The sequence below is a fragment of the Anomaloglossus baeobatrachus genome, chromosome 9, assembly GCF_048569485.1.
Source record: "Anomaloglossus baeobatrachus isolate aAnoBae1 chromosome 9, aAnoBae1.hap1, whole genome shotgun sequence".
NCBI lineage: Eukaryota > Metazoa > Chordata > Amphibia > Anura > Aromobatidae > Anomaloglossus > Anomaloglossus baeobatrachus.
This window is the reverse complement of record NC_134361.1, coordinates 190,575,882-190,596,976: the sequence shown is the minus strand read 5'-3', so window position 1 is coordinate 190,596,976 and position 21,095 is coordinate 190,575,882. Positions and strand designations below refer to the sequence as shown.

At 50.2% G+C, this 21,095-nt stretch overlaps 1 protein-coding gene across 1 annotated transcript in view; it reads right to left on the bottom strand.

The window, feature by feature from the left end:
* The window catches only part of LOC142251864 (uncharacterized), a 34,090-nt gene that overhangs the window by 1,169 nt on the left and 11,826 nt on the right, over window positions 1-21,095 (bottom strand). Inside the window, exons 2-3 of the mRNA XM_075324912.1 lie at window positions 253-466; window positions 16-172 (exon numbers count right to left, since the gene is read on the bottom strand). Of these exons, the coding sequence (XP_075181027.1) occupies window positions 16-172; window positions 253-466 (371 nt within the window). The remainder of the gene's footprint in view (window positions 1-15; window positions 173-252; window positions 467-21,095) is intronic.

Here is a 21,095-nt window from a genome sequence, read left to right as displayed (position 1 = left end):
GTGGGGAATATTTACCTTCTGCACACCATAGTTGTCCGGAGGAACGACAACGCTCTAAAGTAACGGTACTTCGATCTGCGTCCTCCGGATCCACTCGGGGCCTGCATCTCTTGATTCAACTCCTTTTTGAAGCGATCCCTGATAGACCGCCACCGCTTCTGAAGTTTGTCACCTGAAAGTGGAAAGCACAAAGTGGTTAGTATACAACACATTACATCCTGCAGCATAACCTACTGAACTGTGAATACTTACGCGCTTTCTTCTGGCCACGAGAATTGAGCTCCCCCCAACCTTCTATCGCTGCGTGGCATACCTCGTCCCAGAGTCGACGGGTTACGATCGAATCAGCGTGGCGGCGGTCAGCCATGTTCCACAGCGGCTCCCTCTCTCTAACTTCATCGATGAGGAGGTCGATGTTGATAAATCCGGCCTCCTCACCGTCAGAATCGGGAGCACGCTGTGATGCCTGTTCAAAGAAAGAAAAAAGAAATTAAAAAAAAAAAATAGGGACTTCCTGTTCCTGTCCTGGCTGAGGTGGCAGCTTAGGGGAGAAGCTCCTGCCACCCCTCACAGAATCCGACTAAAAACAGACCCCCCGGACGAGCCACCAAACAGAGAGCAGCACAGGAGGTTACCTAAAGCAGACAGCTATGGAAAGGTACCTCCTGAGAAGCTCTGGGAGCGGTGAGTCAGCCTGGAGAAGCTTTGATATGGACAGAGGAGAAGATAAGATAATGGCGCCGAGCCTGATGGGGGAGGAGCCTGAACGCATGGTGAGAGACACAGAAAAGCAAACACAGAGCTGGAAGGGGAGAGATAAGGGAGATATGAGCGAGGAGACAGGAGATAAGGAAGATATGAGCAAGGAGTCACAGGAGGACACAGCAGGAGAGAGGTGGATGCAGGGGACTGATGATGGTGGATCGCAATGGGAGGATGAAGGAGATATGGAGGCAGAGGGGAGAGAGGATGCAGACAAAGCAGGGCAGCTCAGAGACACAGCAGTGTTGGAGGATGAAACTGACAAACAGCACAGGGAGATTAATCCCACTCAGACTCACAGGAAGTCAAATGCAAGCATTCATAGTACCCCTTCCAAAGGAAACAAAAAGCAGCCTACTACACCAACATCACAAGCCTGCAAGCTATTGGGGGATGGAGGTGGTGGCCCAGTCCAGACAAAGAGAACTAAGAAAACAGCACCACCTGCAGGCCAAGACAAGTACACACAAAAGCTTAATGTGGACTATAAAAAACTGGCTGAAGAAGTGACATCACACTTGTCAAAAGAGGTTAAAGTGGCTATTGAGGCAGCCATACAAACATCATTAGCTAATATGCAAAAACAGATAAATGCCCATGCCTCTAGACTGGCAGAATCAGAGCAGAGAATATCTGACTCCGAGGAGACAATACTGGCTATGCAAGCACAAATAGCAGCTCTAGCAAAATCTAATGAATACTTGAAGGATAAAGCGGACGATTTGGAAAACAGATCGAGACGAAACAACTTACGTATAGTCGGGTTGCCAGAGTCTGTGTCGATTGGACGGTTGGATAATATATGCGAGTTGGAGCTACCGCAGGCCCTGGGCATAAAGGCGAAATTCAGAGTTGAAAGAGCCCACAGAGTGGGTCCACTGAGACACCAGGAGGCGAATAAGGGAGAGGGCCAAAACTCAAACAAGAATACCCCGATAAGAGCCAGGCAGGTGATTGTCAAGTACCTTGATTATAAGCATAAGGAGGAAATATTGAGGGCCTTTAGAGAACGAAAGCGTCCACTACAATATCAAGGCAACAGACTGCTAATTTTTGGGGATTATTCAGCGGAAGTATCCAGAAGGAGAAAAGAATTTACCAAAATTTGCTCATTTCTGTACAACAAAAAAGTAAAGTGCCAGCTATTATACCCTGCTACACTGAAAGTTAGAAACCCCAATGGCTCGTTTGTATACTACAAGGACTACAAAGAAGCAGAAAACATTCTCATGGCAGAGCTCAACAAGACTAGGTCAGAAAGGCAAGAAAAAGGAGCTAGTGGAGAAGGGAATAATAGAAGAGGATCCCCCACAAGCTCAGGAAGAGATGTGGGACGTCTTGGGGGACAAAAGCAAGTCGAGACCAGGGAGGAAAGGAGGCTGTCACGGCCGGGCGGTCGGGCAGACCCAGGAGGTGGATCCACTGGACCGAACTCTAAGATGGAGGTAGGGAGTCCGGCAGCTGAAGCACTGAAGGGCAGCAGGATAGTCCGTGCAAGTGAAGACAGCGGAGGAGTCCCTGGGACCACGGAGTCACAGAAGGTAGTCTTGGTGACGTAGCTCAGGTTCGGAGGCCGAGATGATATCAGGCGGAGTCCGGAACCTCTGGAGCAAGATGACGGGTCACCGCAGGGATCCGAGATGGCAGGTGCTGTCGGATGGCAGACGGACAGCGTGCGGGGTTCGGGATACGGCAGACTGGATGGCGAGGCAGGTACGGCTCTACAAAGAGAGATAGGTGAGTACAGGCACATAAACACCAGGAGACCTGACTCCTAGCTCAGGGAACACGAAGATCAGGCCCCGCCCCCTTGGACAAGAACCCCCTTTATACCCTGAACCTGACTAACCTCATTTCCTGTTACTGGACGCTGGCCCTTTAAGAAAGGGTCAGTGACCGCGCGCGTGCCCTAATGCGCATGCGCGCGGCCCGGGTGCCAGAAGCCAGGGAAGGAGGCTGCGAGGAGGACGCAGGAGAGCCGGCCAGGGCCTGGGAAGATGTCGGACGCCGGGATCGGCGACCAGAGGACCTATGGAGGACGGGCACCGGAGGCTGGGACGAGGGGAGCGTGGCAGGTGAGCCGGGGAGCGGAGCTGAGGACCCGGGGAGGGGAGCCGAGGACCCGGGGAGCGTGACAGTACCCCCCCCCCCACGCCCCCCTCCCCGCAACCGGGACATGAAGGCACGGATAAGAGGAGTGCCTACGTTCTCCCTGGGCTCCCAGGACCTATCCTCAGGACCATACCCTGCCCAGTCCACCAGGAAGAACTGCCGACCTCGTACGGTCTTCATGGCCACGATATCCCTTACCGCATAGATGTCATCATCGGCAATAGGTGGAGGAGCTGGACTGGCAGCAGCGGAGAAGGGACCAAGGACCACCGGCTTGAGCAGGGAGACGTGGAACGAGTTGGGTATCCTCATCGTGGCCGGGAGCTGCAGCTTGTAGGAGACCTCATTGATCCTGGTGAGGACTTTAAACGGCCCAATGTAGCGAGGACCCAGCTTGTATGAAGGTATCTTCAGGCGGACGTACTGGGAAGAAAGCCAGACGAGGTCTCCAGGAGAGAAACACGGAGGATCCAGGCGTTTCTTGTCTGCGTGTCTCTTCATCCGCAGGGAAGCACGTCCTAGAGACACCTTGACAGAGTCCCAAATGGTGGCAAAGTCACGGGCTACTGTATCTGCAGCAGGGACATCCGAAGAGGGGGATACAGGCAATGGGATGGAAGGCTGAAGTCCGTAAACAACATGGAAGGGAGAGCAGGAGGACGACTCACTGATGTGGTGGTTGTGGGAGAATTCAGCCCAAGGTAGAAGAGCGGACCAGTCGTCGTGATGGGCGTTAACATAGTGACGTAGAAATGAGGTCAAGATTTGATTGACCCTCTCTACTTGGCCATTAGACTGAGGATGGTATGCAGATGAAAAGTCCAGAGTCACTCCCAGATGGTTACAGAGAGCCCTCCAGAAGCGGGAGGTGAACTGGGTTCCTCTGTCTGATACGATGTGTAATGGAAAGCCATGCAAGCGGAAGATGTGTTGTATAAAAGCGTCCGCGAGTTCCTGAGCAGAGGGCAGTCCAGCCATAGGAACGAAATGGGCCATTTTTGAGAACCGGTCCACCACGACCCATATGACTGTGCCCGGATGACAATGGCAAGTCCGTAATAAAGTCCATTGCTATGTGTTGCCACGGAATCGAAGGTATCGGCAGAGGCAGAAGGCGGCCATGTGGGAGGTGTTTGGGCGTCTTGTTTCTGGCACAAGAGGAGCAGGCCGAGACAAAGGCGGCGACGTCCGTGCGAAGAGATGGCCACCAGTAATGGCGTACAATCGCACCCCATGTTCTCTTCTGGCCTGCATGGCCGGCTGTTTTTGAGGTATGACCCCAGTGTAAGACCGTTAGCCTGTCGGTCTCCGAGACATAGGTCTTCCCAGGTGGTATCTGGGCCAGAGTGACAGGAGCCACCGGAACAATCTTGCTAGGAGAGATGATAGGCTGGATAGTCTCTTCCTCCTGTTCCATGGGCATGAGAGACCTAGACAAGGCATCAGCGCGTACATTCTTGTCCGCTGGTCGGAAGTGGAGCTGGAAGTCAAACCTGGCAAAGAATAAGGACCACCTGGCTTGCCGTGGGTTCAGTCGCTGAGCGGACCGCAGGTATTCCAGGTTTTTGTGGTCCGTGTAGATTATCACGGGGTACACTGCTCCTTCCAGGAGGTAGCGCCACTCCTCCAGAGCCAGTTTGACCGCCAGTAGTTCTCGGTCACCGATGGTGTAATTACGTTCGGGTGCTGAGAAGCTCTTAGAGAAGAAACCGCAGGTCACCATCTTCCCGGAGGAGGATTTTTGCATGAGCACTGCTCCGGCTCCTGAGGAGGAGGCATCCACTTCCAAGGTGAACTGGCGGTTTAACTCCGGTCGGTGGAGTACAGGGGCGGAGGCGAATGCTCGCTTCAAGGAACAAAATGCGGCGTCTGCCGCAGGTGACCAGTCCTTAGGATTAGCCTCCTTTTTGGTCAAAGCGGAGAGAGGAGCGGTCAAGGCAGAGAAGTGCGGGATAAACTGGCGGTAGTAGTTGGCGAATCCCAGGAAGCGTTGGATTGCCTTCAGTCCAGAAGGCGGAGGCCAGTTGATGATGGCGGAGACCTTCTTGGGGTCCATCTGCAGTCCAGTATCAGAGATGATGTACCCCAGAAAGGGGAGGGAAGACTGCTCAAAGACACACTTCTCATACTTTGCGTACAGGCGATTCTCTCTCAGTCTTTGTAAGACCAGCTGTACGTTTTCTCTGTGGGTTTGGAGGTCCGGAGAGAAGACAAGGATGTCATCTAGATAAACAACCACACAGATGTAGAGAAGGTCCCGAAACACGTCGTTCACCAGTTCTTGGAAGACGGCAGGAGCGTTACACAGACCGAAGGGCATCACGCAGTACTCATAATGTCCATCGCGCGTATTAAACGCGGTTTTCCATTCGTCACCAGAGCGGATGCGTACCAGATTGTAAGCACCCCGAAGATCCAGCTTGGTGAACACACGAGCTCCTCTAAGCCGGTCAAATAATTCGGGAATGAGCGGCAGGGGGTATTTGTTTTTCACGGTAATTTGATTGAGACCCCGGTAGTCTATGCATGGGCGTAAGTCTCCCTCTTTCTTCTTGACAAAGAAGAAACCTGCTCCAGCAGGAGAGGAGGATCTCCGAATGAACCCTCTTGCTAGGCTCTCTGAGATGTAATCTGACATGGCCCTGGTTTCGGCTGGAGATAAAGGATATATCCGTCCTCTAGGTGGGGTTGTCCCTGGAAGCAGGTCAATGGCACAATCGTATGGACGATGTGGCGGCAGTACCTCGGATTCCTTTTTGTCAAAGACATCGGCAAAGGACCAATAGGCCGAAGGCAGCCCCGTTAGGGTCTCAGGAACCGGAGGTCGTCGGAGGGGTGGTATGGACTTTAGGCACCTCTCATGACACGAAGAGCCCCAACGGGTGACTTCGCCAGTACCCCAGCTAACCGATGGTTCATGTGTCCGCAACCATGGGAGTCCCAACAGGATCTGGTGGGACATGTGTGGGAGAACGTAGAGAGCGATGTTCTCGGTGTGAAGAGCACCGATGCGTAGTTCGACAGGCCTGGTGATCAAGGAGATGGTATCAGAGAGAGGCCTCCCATCCACCGAGGCAATCACTAGGGGTTTGTCGAGTGGCATGACAGGCACCCGGTACTTGTCCACCGTGGCCTGCTGGATGAAATTGCCTGCTGCCCCGGAATCGAGGTAGGCATCAGCCGTGAACCGCGTCTCTCCCGTGGTCACTTGCACTGTCCATGTAACTGGGTCAGAGAGGGTCCCAGCACCTAGGGTGGCCTCTCCTACCAACCCTAGGCTTTGGAGTTTCCCGGCCTCTCTGGACAGGAGCGTAGCAGGTGGGTGTCCTCACCACAGTAAAAGCAGAGGCCCTGGGCGAGCCGCTCTGCTCGACGTCGTTCAGACTGCCGCACTCGGTCGATCTGCATGGGCTCGTGGACGGGAATCCCAGCTGTTGATGACTGAGGAACGGAGGACTTCTGCGGAGGAGGAGAATGCCGTACCGGGCGTCTCTCCCGAGATAGCTCTTTGGAGCGCTCCTGAAAACGTATGTCCACACGAGTTGCTAGGGCGATCAGTGCATCTAGGGTGGAGGGCACGTCCCGACCCGCCAACTCATCCTTGATGCGACTCGAGAGTCCTTCCCAGAAGGCGGCTGTTAGGGCCTCATTATTCCACCCGAGTTCTGAAGCCAAAGTGCGGAAACGGATGGCGTATTGACCCACCGTCAGTGTCCCTTGACGTAGGCGGAGGAGTGATGAAGCAGAGGCAGAGGCGCGTCCTGGCTCGTCAAAGGTACTGCGGAAGGCCTGTAGGAACTGTTGAAGATCCTTGGTCATGGGGTCCTCCTTCTCCCACAAGGGGTTCATCCACGCCAGCGCCTCGCCCTCTAGGTGGGACATTATAAAGGCGACCTTGGCTTGGTCGGAGGCGAACAGATGTGGCAGCTGCGTGAAGTGAAGGGAACATTGGTTTATGAAGCCCCTGCAGGTCTTGGGATCTCCAGCATACCGAGGAGGTGACGCCAAACGGAGTCGGGAAGCATCTGAAGAGGCTGCCACTGGTACGGGAGCCATGGCTTGCCTGGCGGGGGACCTGGGTGCCGCAGGCGTCATTGATGCTTGTAATGTGTACAGGCGGGTGTCCACGGAGGTCATGAATTGCAGCATGCGGGTCTGGACTTCACGCTGGCGTTGGAGTTCCTCTTGCAGGGCCATTAGTGCAGCAGCGGGATCCATGGCCTGATCTTACTGTCACGGCCGGGCGGTCGGGCAGACCCAGGAGGTGGATCCACTGGACCGAACTCTAAGATGGAGGTAGGGAGTCCGGCAGCTGAAGCACTGAAGGGCAGCAGGATAGTCCGTGCAAGTGAAGACAGCGGAGGAGTCCCTGGGACCACGGAGTCACAGAAGGTAGTCTTGGTGACGTAGCTCAGGTTCGGAGGCCGAGATGATATCAGGCGGAGTCCGGAACCTCTGGAGCAAGATGACGGGTCACCGCAGGGATCCGAGATGGCAGGTGCTGTCGGATGGCAGACGGACAGCGTGCGGGGTTCGGGATACGGCAGACTGGATGGCGAGGCAGGTACGGCTCTACAAAGAGAGATAGGTGAGTACAGGCACATAAACACCAGGAGACCTGACTCCTAGCTCAGGGAACACGAAGATCAGGCCCCGCCCCCTTGGACAAGAACCCCCTTTATACCCTGAACCTGACTAACCTCATTTCCTGTTACTGGACGCTGGCCCTTTAAGAAAGGGTCAGTGACCGCGCGCGTGCCCTAATGCGCATGCGCGCGGCCCGGGTGCCAGAAGCCAGGGAAGGAGGCTGCGAGGAGGACGCAGGAGAGCCGGCCAGGGCCTGGGAAGATGTCGGACGCCGGGATCGGCGACCAGAGGACCTATGGAGGACGGGCACCGGAGGCTGGGACGAGGGGAGCGTGGCAGGTGAGCCGGGGAGCGGAGCTGAGGACCCGGGGAGGGGAGCCGAGGACCCGGGGAGCGTGACAGAGGCCAAGCCCGGGTCGACAGCATAATTCTCGCCTGGAACACAGGAACCAACCCTTGGAGAGAAACCATGATACCTGAACTGGAACTCGCTCATTGTTTTTCCTTTTTTTGCCTGTTTTTTTTTTTTTTTTTTCTCTCTTCCCAAACAGGGAGAGGCGTTGAGGAGGATGCATTACGGAGAGAGGGTTGGGGAGGTGAGAGGAGGAGGGGGAAGGGAGAAAAGAGAGGAAAACATCCCAAAGTCTGGGTCCTCTTCCCCCCCCTCTTTTTTTTTTTTTTTTTTTTTTTGTTCTTCTCCTTTCTTTCTCCATCTTCTCTCCCCTTGGTCTTTTTTTTTCTTTTTCTCCTTTGTCCAGGAACATCATCCAAATTCAAATGAAGTGGGCCTGTTCTGGGCGGACTGATGGCTACCTGGAGTCAGAGATAAGTAGGACTGGAGAATCTTGCTGAGGTTTTGACATACTGTGCTAATTTTTGCATAATTTTCAAAGGCTTATTCAAGTTAGTCCGGGGATAGAACATATATTTTTTGGGGGGTGATTAGGGAGCTACATATTTTGGCTAGGAATAGGGGAGCTCACCAACGTGGCGGGAAGCGCCGTGGATTTCTCGGAAGGGAAAATATGTTTTACAGTTACATGCTTTTTGTTGTATTTGTTATATTTGCAAGGTGGGGAAAGGGAGTGTCGATTTTGTGGTACCAACTGTGATTCTAGTGTCGAACATCTCGTCTTCCTTGATGCAGGGGCCCATAGGGGAGGGAGTAGTAAAAGCAGAATACACAGGTTAACATGATACAGATAACTACGTGGAATGTTAAAGGGCTGAGATCACCTAACAAACGAGCAATGATATTGAGACATCTGAAAAGACTAAAGACAGACATTGCCTTATTACAGGAAACCCACTTGGGGGGGGGAGGACTTTTTCCGCATGAAGAAACATTGGGTGGGCACCGTTTACGGGGCAGCGGCACAAGGTAGAAAAGCGGGCACTATGATTCTAATAAATAAACAATTCAGTCATGAGGTAGTGGCACATGAGGCAGACGACCATGGAAGGTGGCAGCACTTAACAATCGTTAGTCCAGCGGGTAAACTCAGTATTTATAATGTCTATGGCCCAAATTCACAACAAATCACATTCCATGATGACATAAAGGCCACCATATTAGCAGATGGGGAGGCTAACATTATAGTGGGAGGCGATTTTAACACTGTCCCAGACTCAGCTGAAGATAGGAGGAGGGGCGAGGAGGGGACAGCTAATGTGGGCAGGAGTTTAGACAATAGGGATGTAACATTAGAAGACGTAGGACTGAAAGACATCTGGAGACTAACTCACCCACATGACAGAGAGTATACACACTTCTCTCACCCTCATGATAGCTGGTCACGTATTGATCAGTTCTGGATCTCGCAAGACTTACTGAGTGGAACGCAAGATTGTGTGATAGAGAATATGGTGATCTCTGATCATAGTCCGGTGAGATTGGGCATTAGAGAGAAATTCAGGAGAGGTACAGATATCATATGGAGATTCCCATCGTTCCTTCTCAGGCAAGATAATTTCCACAAGGTGCTACAGGAGTGGTGGGGAGAATTCGCAGAGGACAATAAGGAACATAGAGAGTCCCCAGTGATATTTTGGGAAACGGCAAAAGCGGTCCTAAGGGGCCGTCTGGTGGGGTACGCAGCCATGATCAAACGGAAAACCAATGAGAATTATAATTTCCATAGTGAAGCAGTACGGGTAGCATATACAAATTATGTGACAAATAGATCTCCCATGACAAAAGGCAGATGGTTGGAGGCAAAAGAGGGATTTGACGAATGGGCCAAAAAAAAGGAACAACTATTCTGGTCGCACAAGGAGGTTGACTTACATAGGTTTGGCAACAAGGCGGGAAGGATGTTGGCCAATCTGGCAAGGGGCAGCAGAAAGATGACAGTGATCTCTAAACTGAAAACAAAGGGGGGAGAGGTGACTACGGATCCTAAGGACATTAATAAACTGTTGGGAGATTACTATAGAAAACTATATGGGTCAGGGAATAACGACATGACTGATGAGGCAGAGTGGCTAAGACAAGCCCAAATGCCTAGCTTGACGGAGGAAGATTTGAGTGCCTTAAACGCAGATATCACAGTAGAGGAGGTGACGAGAACAATTGGGGAGCTTAACACCAACAAGGCACCGGGACCTGACGGTTTCAATAGTGAATTCTATAAGGCTCTGAAGGATCTGATCTCGCCGGATCTAACCTCAGTCTTTAATGCTTTCCTGGGAGGGGCGGAAATACCCAAAAATTCCAACATAGCATATATTAAATTACTCCCCAAGGGAACCAAGGACCTGGATGATCCCTCTAGTTATAGACCTATATCGCTCATAAATCAGGATTTAAAAATTATGTCCAAGATCATGGCTAATAGACTGGCCGAGATCTTACCTAGGATCATTACGAATCACCAGGTGGGGTTTATTAAGGGGAGAAATGCCGTTACCAATATTCGAAAGACAATTCTAGTGGTAGACGCGGTTAGACTGGGTCTCACTGAGGGAGGGGCTAGACCTGCCCTAGTTACACTTGACGCAGAAAAAGCGTTTGATAATGTAAATTGGGGGTGGTTAGACAGGGTAATGGAGGCCATAGGGATTGTAGGCAAGATGAGACTTTACATTAGAAACCTTTATGCCAACTCGGGAGCTAGGGTTCACACTCCGGGCTTTCTATCAGACGTGTTCCCTTTGATGAAGGGAACAAGACAGGGCTGCCCATTATCTCCTCTTTTATTCAACCTGGCAATCGAGCCGTTGTCAAGAATACTACAGGGACAAAATAGCTTTAAAGGAATCAAGATAAGGGGTTCAGAAGTAAAGACAGCGCTTTTTGCTGATGACATCATACTTTATATGGGGGACCCCGGTGCGGATTTGCCACAGACTCTTGCCTTGATTGAAAAATTTGGCTCATTCTCCGGTTTCAAACTGAACAAAAAAAAATGCGAGATCATGTTCCTAAAGGGGCATCATGGGACAATGGGGGGACAAATAAGGGATGGCTGTCTATGTGGAATTCCTATAGCACAATCTTCAATTAAATACCTGGGAGTGCATATAGGAAGATCGGTGGAAACAATCTATAACTTGAATTATGGACCGCTAATCAGGAAAATTATAGTTCAATTAAAGGGATGGAAAGGTCTGCCACTTCCATTACTGGCAAGATGTCACCTGATAAAAATGATGAGCTTTCCTAGGCTGCTGTATCCCTTCCAGACAATCCCGCTATTGCTAAAACTAAAGGATGTGAATAAGCTCAACTCCGCGTATACAGAATTTCTGTGGAGGGGAAGGAAACCCAGAATAAAGCTGCGTACGCTGATGAAGTCAGCAGAGGAGGGAGGTCTAAACTTTCCAGATGTCCAAGGGTATAATCTTGTATGTATCATGAGGCATGTAATTGATTGGGTGAGAGGAACGAGTAGGCACTCAGATCATGCGATGGAAACTAAATATGCGTCACCGTGGGATCTGACGTCCATTCTGCACTCCCCACTATCCAGGGTTGAAGGGCACATAAGGAACTCAATTATATTCCGAGACACCATGCTAACATGGAAGTCGGTAAGGAAAAAACTGGGGCTCTCATGGAAAGTGTCCAAGTACTTGAACCCCTGGGCATTCCCAAATTTTCCCCTGGGACGAGAAAACAAGCTATTTACTAGATGGAAAGAGAGGGGAGTCAGGAGAATGATAGATGTTATGAATGTGGAGGACAGGAGGTGGATGACAGGTCGGGAAGTGCTGGATAAGTACAACCTTAATAGCTCACATGTCATCCAGTATGAACAATTGAAACATGGAATAATAGGAGACCTGGGTGTGGTTGGAAGAGAGCTGAACAGAAGTTCGATTGATGAGTTACTGGAATGTGATGTAACAAGTATAAATGTCTCTAAAATTTATCGATCGCTAAGGGGGGTGCTTATCTCTCGGGAGGATAGTCGGACTTTAAAAGCGTGGGGGAAACAATTGGGAAGGGAAGAAGTGGTGGATGATATACTGAGAGGATGGGTACAAGTGCGGAAACATATTACCAATGAGAGATGGAGAGACACTCAATTCAGAATTCTACATAGGGCCATTATAGGTTTCAACATACCAGGTAGGGATAGGTGGTGTCCTAAGTGTCAAAAAGAAAAAACGGATATGCTGCATGGGCTATGGGAATGTGAGACAATCGCTAGGTTCTGGAACCAAGTCAGACTATTTGCCCAGTCAACATGGGGAATTTTCAGCAAACTAGACTTAATGGTGTGGATTTTCCACTCCTTTGAGGGAGGAGTAGGAGGAGGACCGAGCACGCAGGAAAAGAGGAAATACGCAATAATGCATGACATAGCCTTGATAGCTAAGCGTTGCATCTTAAAAACACTGGATTCAAAGGGAGGGCCCATCCATAAAGGAGGTTGTGGGCGAACTACACAACCTTCTGAAGTGGGAAAAACTAGAAGCGGAGAGGGATAAAGATGGGTTGACAGCCAAGTTTTTTGTGAGATGGAGACATTTTATTGAAAGCCAATTCACACAGGGAGAAATAATTAACCTGATGGCACCTTTTGTTCACTCGGAGTGGTATATCCTGAGCGATATCCAGGACGGCCTGGGTAAACTGAGAATCACCTAGGAGGGGGCTCTGGCGGGAGGGGGAGACGAGACGGTTGGGAATACCAAGACACGCTAGCAAAATTGAAATCATTCAGGGACGACACAGAGATTTAACGAATTGTATTGCATATGTTATATTATATTTCATTACCTATGTTTTGGTTTAATGTTACTGTATACTATCTTAAATCGAACAGCAACATGGAACTCCAAATTGGGGTATCACCCACCTCTATGTCACATTTTGTCAGACGAATGTTCTTCTTTTGCAATGATACTTGTCATGTTTTTACAAATTTGAAAAATCAATAAAAAACGTTTTGGAAAAAAAAAAAAAAAAAAATAGACATAAATTCACACTGACATGAAAAAAAAAAAAAAAAAAAAAAAAAAAAAAAATCTTACACTATGACCACCGCCACCTCGACGACGACCCTGGGACGGTCTTGGGGGAGCTCTATCGTGAGCCCTAGAAGTTGAAGCCTTTAGTGAAGAAAAAAAAACCAACATTATTTACTTATGTGTTTGGTGTGCTGTGGTAAACAATTCCTGTATGAAACTTACACTATGACCGCCCGCTCCGTGTATTTCTCCACCCCTTCCGTCCTCTTCTGGCAGCATCTCCTGTGATGTTTCGGCCACCTGTGTAAATGTCGTTTATTTAAAAAATTTTTTTTTTTTTTTTTAAAAAAAAACACCCAAAAAAAAAAATATATCTCAGTTTGTGAACCGGAGGGCGGGCTACCAGAAGACGACATATTTTTTTTATTACAGGCCTCGCACACCAACTGGCTGGCCCAAACTATGACCGCAACACTGCACCTGTAAAAAAAGAAAAAAAAATGTCTAAGTACATGTACGCAGCTCAGAGCAGTGATCTGTGGACAGTACTGTGGACATTACCTCAGGAACACTCTCCTCCAAATAAATTCACACTGGCACTGAAGCGAACCGTACCCAGCAACTGGCTGGCCCAAACTATAACCGCAACACTGCACCTGTAAAAAAAGAAAAAAAAATGTCTAAGTACATGTACGCAGCTCACAACACTTATCTGTGGACAGTACTGTGGACATTACCTCTTCCCTGGAGCACTGGACTGGAGGACAGCAGAAGTTGAAGTCAGGAACCAACGGCAGGAGGTGTGTAGAATGTGCTGGATCCTTTTATAAGTTTTGTGATGATGAAAAAAAAAAATTTGCGCATGCTCTGTTTACCAAACCGGATGCGGTCACCGCATCCGGTTTAAACCGCATTGCGCCGGATCCGGCATGCATAGACAACCATTCTATACAATGCCGCATTGTACCGGATCCGGCAGAATGCGGTTTTTTTAAGGGGCAAAAAAACGTTACATGATACGTTCTATCCGGCCACCGCATTTAATTATTTTGCCGCATCCGGAAAAAACCGGATGCACCGCAAAGCCATCAGGTACAATCCGGTTACAATGCAAGTCTATGGGGATAAACCGGATGCGATACCGGATCCGTTTTATCCTTTTTTTTCCGGATTGTACCTGATGGCAAAAAACTGATGTGTGAAAGTAGCCTTATTCTGTCTGTCTCTCTGTCTGTCTGTCTTGCTCCAAAATTGTGTCCTTACTGTGACAAACAGCGGATTGGCCGCTGGGCTCACCATGGCCCCGCCCTCCGCACGGATTGGCCACTCGCCTCACCTCGGCTCCTCCCCCCGCACGGATTGGCCGCTCGCCTCGCCTTGGCTCCGCCCCCCCCCCCCCGCACGGATTGGCCATGTCCTTACGGTGACAAACAGCGGATTGGCCGCTGGGCTCGCCATGGCCCCGCCCCCCCGCACGGATTGGCCACTCGCCTCGGCTCCTCCCCCTGCACGGATTGGCCGCTTGCCTCGCATCGGCACCCCCCCGCACGGATTGGCCATGTCCTTACGGTGACAAACAGCGGATTGGCCGCTGTGCTCGCCATGGCCCCGCCCCCCCGCATGGATTGGCCGCTCGGCTTCACGGATTGGCCGCTCGCCTTGGCTCCTCCCCCCCGCACGGATTGGATGCTCGCCTCGGCTCTGCCCCCCGCCCAGATTGGCCGCTCGCCCAGGCTCCGCCCCCACGATGGGGAGTGCGCAGCATGGGGGATGGAGCACGATGGAGGGTGCGCAGCATGGGGGATGGAGCACAATGGGGAGTGCGCAGCATGGGGGATGGAGCACGATGGGGGGTGCGCAGCATGGGGGATGGAGCACGATGGGGAGTGCGCAGCATGGGGGATGGAGCACGTTTGGGAGTGCGCAACATGGGGGATAGAGCACGATGGGGAGTGCGCAGCATGGGGGATGGAGCACGATGGTGGGTGCGCAGAATGGGGGATGGAGCACGCTGGGGAGTGCGCAGCATGGGGGATGGAGCACGATGGGGGGTGCGCAGCATGGGGGATGGAGCACGATGGGGGGTGCACACCTCCCCCCAAAACACACACACACACACCGCCACACACGCACTGCACAACACACCACACACACACTGGGAACCACAAACACCGCCCTACACAGACACCCACACACACAACGCCGCACACACACAACACCCAACACACAAACACTGCGGCACACACAAATATACTCACATACCGCACAACATACACACTGCACAAAACATACCTCCCCCCAAAACACACACACACCCCACACCCACACAAACCGCGCAACACACACACACAACACTACAGACACACAGCGCTCCACAAACAACGCAACATACGCAACACACAAACACCGCTCTCACCCCCCGCAACACCCAGACAACACCCAGAACATGTACAGCGCCCTACACAAACACTTGGTAACTACACACAACAACATCCATATATATATATATATATATATATATATATATATAACAAAAATCATACATTAACTACACAATACGTAAATTCTAGAATACCCGATGCGTAGAATCGGGCCACCTTCTAGTATATATGCATATATATATATATATATATATATATATATATATATATATATACATATATATATATATATATATATACACATATATATATATACACCATATATGTGTGTGTATATATATATACATATACACACTGTATATATATATATATATACATATATTATATATAATGCATCTATATCTATCTATCTATCTATCTATCTATCTATCTATCTATCTATCTATATATATATATATATATATACATTATGCATATACTTTGAGACTTTGTGCAGCAGGCCTTCATGGTAAAATAGCTGATAGGAAACCACTGCTAAGGACAGGCACAAGCAGAAGAGACTTGTTTGGGCTAAAGAACACAAGGAATGGACATTAGACCAGTGGAAATCTGTGCTTTGGTCTGATGAGTCCAAATTTGAGATCTTTGGATCCAACCCCCGTGTCTTTGTAGAAAAGGTGAACGGATGGACTCCACATGCCTGGTTCCCATGTGAAGCATGGAGGAGGAGGTGTGATGGTGTGGGGGGGGCTTTGCTGGTGACACTGTTGGGGATTTATTCAAAATTGAAGGCATACAGAACCAGCATGGCTACCACAGCATCTTGCAGCGGCGTGCTATTCCATCCGGTTTGCGTTTAGTTGGACCATCATTTACTTTTCAACAGCACAATGACCCATGTCATGTGATCTGATCACATGTTGCCTGTGATAGAAACTGAATCCTCATGTCTGTGTGGTCCACTTTGGAAGGAGCCTGCTCTGGAAGAAGTCTGTTATGTGTAGCTGTGGTGTTTGCTGCACTGAAGCCGCCTGGAGTGTGTTTTCCTTTTTATGTCTATTTCCCCTGTTTGTATTCCTTCTCTTGTGTTTCTGTATTGTAGTAGCAAGTCTAGTGCTCTCATTAGCTCATTTGTCTGCTCACTAGCCAGGGTGAATGGAGGGCTAGCTGAGGGCAGGGTCGGACTGGGGTTTCTGGGGCCCACAGGGGAATTGACTCCAGGGGCCCACCCTACAGCGATATGCAAATACCTGTTAGCCGTTATCCCCGTTATAGTGGAGCATTGACTGTAAAGCACAGGTGGCTCCTGCACCCCTCCTGTGCACAATAACTGATGTACAATTACAGTAGTTTGTAGTAAGGGGGATCTTTGGTGAAGTGATCACCGATCCACAGGTTAGGTAGGTGATCACTTATTGAATGAATGGATCCGGGGACGAGTCGGACATGAGCTCCACTTTAATGGGGATAAAAGTTATATGATCGGTGCAGGTCCCAGCAATCGGTCCCCACAGATGAATAAGTGATCAATGATCCTTCGGCCACGTTCACACATTCAGTATTTGGTCAGAATGTTACATCAGTATTTCTAAGCCAAAACTAGGAGTGGGTTAAAAATGCAGAGGTGATTCTATTAGACTTTCCCTCTGATTTTACCACTGTTGGTTTTGGCTACAAATACTGATGTAACATGTTACCAAATATTCAACATGGGCACATGGCCCTAGAATAGGCGATTACCTAGCATATTTGCTACAGTGTAATAGTCACAGGACAGGAAGGGGTTAAATGTTCACGTATTTAATCTCTACTAGATATAATCTTCCCTTTATTGATAGAGAGAAAAAGTGACCTTCAGACACAACACAATCCACTATACCAAGACCAATTATACCACATACAAGGGAGAAATACTGCCACACTGTGACCAATAGCATATTACCACCACATAGTACCTGAATACCACCACATACAAGGGAGAAATACCGCAACACTATGACCAGACCACATAGATGACCAAATAATACCACATACAACAGAGATATAACCTCACACTGTGACCAGACCACATATTACCACCACACAGTGCCCGAATAAACTACAATAATGATCATGAATAAAAACCATAATACTAATAATACTAATATTACCATCAGTGTCTTTATAAATAGGAGCTCTGTATATAGTGTCAGTGTATAGGTAATACTTTGATCACTGGTGACTTTATAGACAGAAGATTTGTATATAGTACACAGGTAATACAGTGATCACCAGTGACATTAATTAGTGACATTATACACAGGAGCTCTGTATATAGTGTACAGTGCATACATGTAATACACTGACTTACCAGTGACCTCTTTAGCTGAAAATATTCATCTTCATTTTCTTCTTCATCTGGCGCTGACCGCCATCACTTCTTCGTGCCATGACACGACTACAAAAAAAACGGATTTTTGTGTACTCACCGTAAAATCGTTTTCTCTTAGCCATCATTGGGGGACACAGGACCATGGGTGTTATGCTGCCTGTCCATAGGAGGACAGTAAGTAGATGCAAAAGCATAGCTCCTCCCCTGCAGTATACACCCCCTGGCCGGGCCAGGCAACCTCAGTTTTTAGTACACAAGCAGTAGGAGAAAAAGCCAGTAAAAACTTATCTCAACAGAGGAACATGAGAAAAAAAGAGTCATAACCAAATAAGGTACTGAGAGAACCAAAGCCCAACAGGGCAACAGGGTGGGTGCTGTGTCCCCCAATGATGGCTAAGAGAAAACGATTTTACGGTGAGTACACAAAAATCCGTTTTTCTCTGACGCCTCATTGGGGGACACAGGACCATGGGACCATGGGACGTCGTAAAGCAGTCCATGGGTGGGAAAAATAAAAACAAGACAACGCAACCCAAGGACTAGGAACCAGTCCCAGACAGCCTGGAGCACCTACTGAGAGAAGGTGCTCTACTGCCGTTTGCAGAATTGTCCTACCCAGATTTGCCTCAGCTGAAACATGGGCATGGACTCTGTAATGCTTTGAAAACGTATGTAGGCTAGACCAGGTCGCAGCCTTACACACCTGTTCCACTGAAGCCTGATGCCGAAAGGCCCACAAAGCGCCAACTGCTCGCATGGAATGAGCCCGCAGCCCACTAGGAATGGGCTTGAGTTGCAAGCGGTAGACTTCCTGGATCACAGAGCGAATCCAGCGAGCCAGAGTCGCCTTTGAAGCTGCCTGTCCCTTCTTAGGAACAAAGAGTCCGTTTTCCTAAAGGGCTGTCCTGGATATGTAATATCTGAGAGCTCTGACGAGGTCTAACGAATGCAGAGACCTTTCCACCCTATGAACTGGGTGTGAACAAAAGGAAGGCAGAACAATGTCCTCGTTCAAATGAAACGGGGTAGGAACCTTTGGAAGAAAATCCGGAAGGGGGCGCAGAACCACCTTGTCCTGGTGAAAAATCAGAAAAGGCGCGCGGCAAGAGAGTGCTGCTAGCTCCGAAACCCGTCTGATGGACGTAATTGCCACCAGGAACGTCACCTTCCAGGACAGAAGAGCAAGGGAGGATTCCTTGAGAGATTCAAAGGGGGACCTCTGGAGACCGTCCAGAACGAGATTGAGGTCCCATGGGTCCAGCGGCCGTTTGTACGGAGGAACTAGATGGGAAACGCCCTGGAGGAAGGTCTTGACCTGCGGTTTTTGAGCCAGGCGGCATTGGTAGAAGATTGAGAGCGCTGAGACCTGCCCTTTAAGGGAACTGAGAGCCAACCTGCAGAAAAATCGAGAATTCTGGGGATGGCCAGAGGCAGAGGCTGGACGTTAGTTTCCCTGCACCATGAAAGGAAGATTTTCCACGTATGATGGTAAATGCGGGATGAAGCAGGCTTTCGGGCGCTGATCATGGTGGAGATAACCGCGGGGGAGAATCCTGCTCTTGTTAATACCCAGGTCTCAATGGCCATGCCGTCAGCTTCAGGGCTCTGGAGTTCTGATGGGAAATGAGCCCTTGGGTCAGCGAGTCTGGGATGTCTGGAAGGCGCCACGGTACGTCTACGAGCATTTGTACTAATTCGGCGTACCAGGCGCGCCTGGGCCAGTCCGGTGCAATCAGTATCACCGGGACTCCCTTTGCCTTGATTTTTCTGATTACCCGCGGCAGCAGAGGTAGAGGTGAAAAAATGTAAGGCAGGCGGAAGTGGTGCCTGGAGTAGACTAGAGCATCCGCGCCGATGGAGTGCGGATCGAGTGACCTGGCTATGAACGCGGGTACCTTTGCGTTCAACCTTGAGGCCATTAGATCCCCGTCTGGTGTACCCCAGCGAGTGCAGATGTGTAGGAACACTTCTGGGTGGAGAGACCACTCTCCGGCGGCCAGGCCTTGGCGACTTAGCAGTCTGCTGACCAGTCCTCTACTCCCGGTATGTGTACCGCTGATATCACTGACCCTGTCGATTCGGCCTAGCTGAAGATCCTGTGGGCCTCGAGATAAGCTGCCTTGCTGCAGGTGTCCCCCTGCCGATTGATGTAGGCTACAGCTGTCGCATTGTCCAATTGGACTCGAATCTGATGACCCGATAGCAGAGGGCAGAACGCCCCGTGCGCGAGGAAGATCGCGCAGATTTCCAGGATGTTTATGGGTAGGGAAGACTCCTGGGGCATCCAACGTCCTTGAGCAGTGTGGTGTAGGTACACTGCTCCCCAGCCTAGGAGGCTGGCGTCTGTGGTCAGGACCAGCCAGTTCACTGGGAGAAAAGATCTCCCCTTCGATAGGGATGAGGACCGAAGCCACCAGCAGAGTGCGTACCTGACTGAAGGCGTCAGGTAAAGATGTCTGTCCGGGGAGAAGGGGCTCTTGTCCCAGGCCGCTAGAAGGGCTAGCTGCAGTGGGCGGAGGTGCAGTTGAGCAAAGGGTACTGCTTCCATAGCCGCCACCATCCTACCGAGCACCTTCATGCTGAATCGAATGGAGCGAGATGGAGGATGTAGAAGGCAGCATACCGCTCATTGAAGAGCGATCGCCTTGTCCAGGGGGAGATAGATCAAGCCCCGATGGGTGTCCAGGGACATGCCCAGGAAGGTGATGGATCGTGATGGGATTGGGGATGATTTGTCTAGATTCACCAGCCACCCTAAGCGGGATAGGGTGTCCACAGTGATCTGTACACTGGTTGAGCAGTCGTGGAAGGAGGGGGCCTTGATGAGGAGGTCGTCCATGTAAGGGAGAACGACTACTCCCCTGGCATGAAGGACGCTCATGGCGCCCGCCATGACTTTGGTGAAGACCCTTGGTGCGGTGGCAAGGCCGAAGGGTAGAGCTACAAATTGAATGTGGGAGTCCTGAACTGCGAAGCGGAGGAACTTTTGGTGATCAGGGGCGATGGGTATGTGCAGATACGCGTACTTGATGTCTATGGAGACGAGGAATTCCCCTTCAACCATGGATGCAATAATGGACCTTAGGGACTCCATTCTGAATCTCCGTACGTGCACATGTTTGTTCAGGTGTTTGAGGTCCAGGATGGGTCGAACTGACCCATCCTCTTTGGGGACCACAAAGAGGTTGGAATAAAAACCCCTGAACTTCTCGTCGTCCGGGGCAGGTATTATCACTCCTGCTGTTTGGAGCGAGTGGATTGCTGAGAAAAAAGCTTTGCGTCGTTTGAGTCTTTGGGAAGTTTGAGAGAAAAAGCCGACTCGGGGTTCGGGTCACGGTAACTGGAAGACATAAGGTCTCGCACCCATTTGTCGTCTGAGGTGGCAGCCCAGATGTGTTGAAAGAGCCGCAGTCGACCTCCTACAATGAGTGTGTCTTCCGGGGCGTCGAAGGAGTCATGAGGGG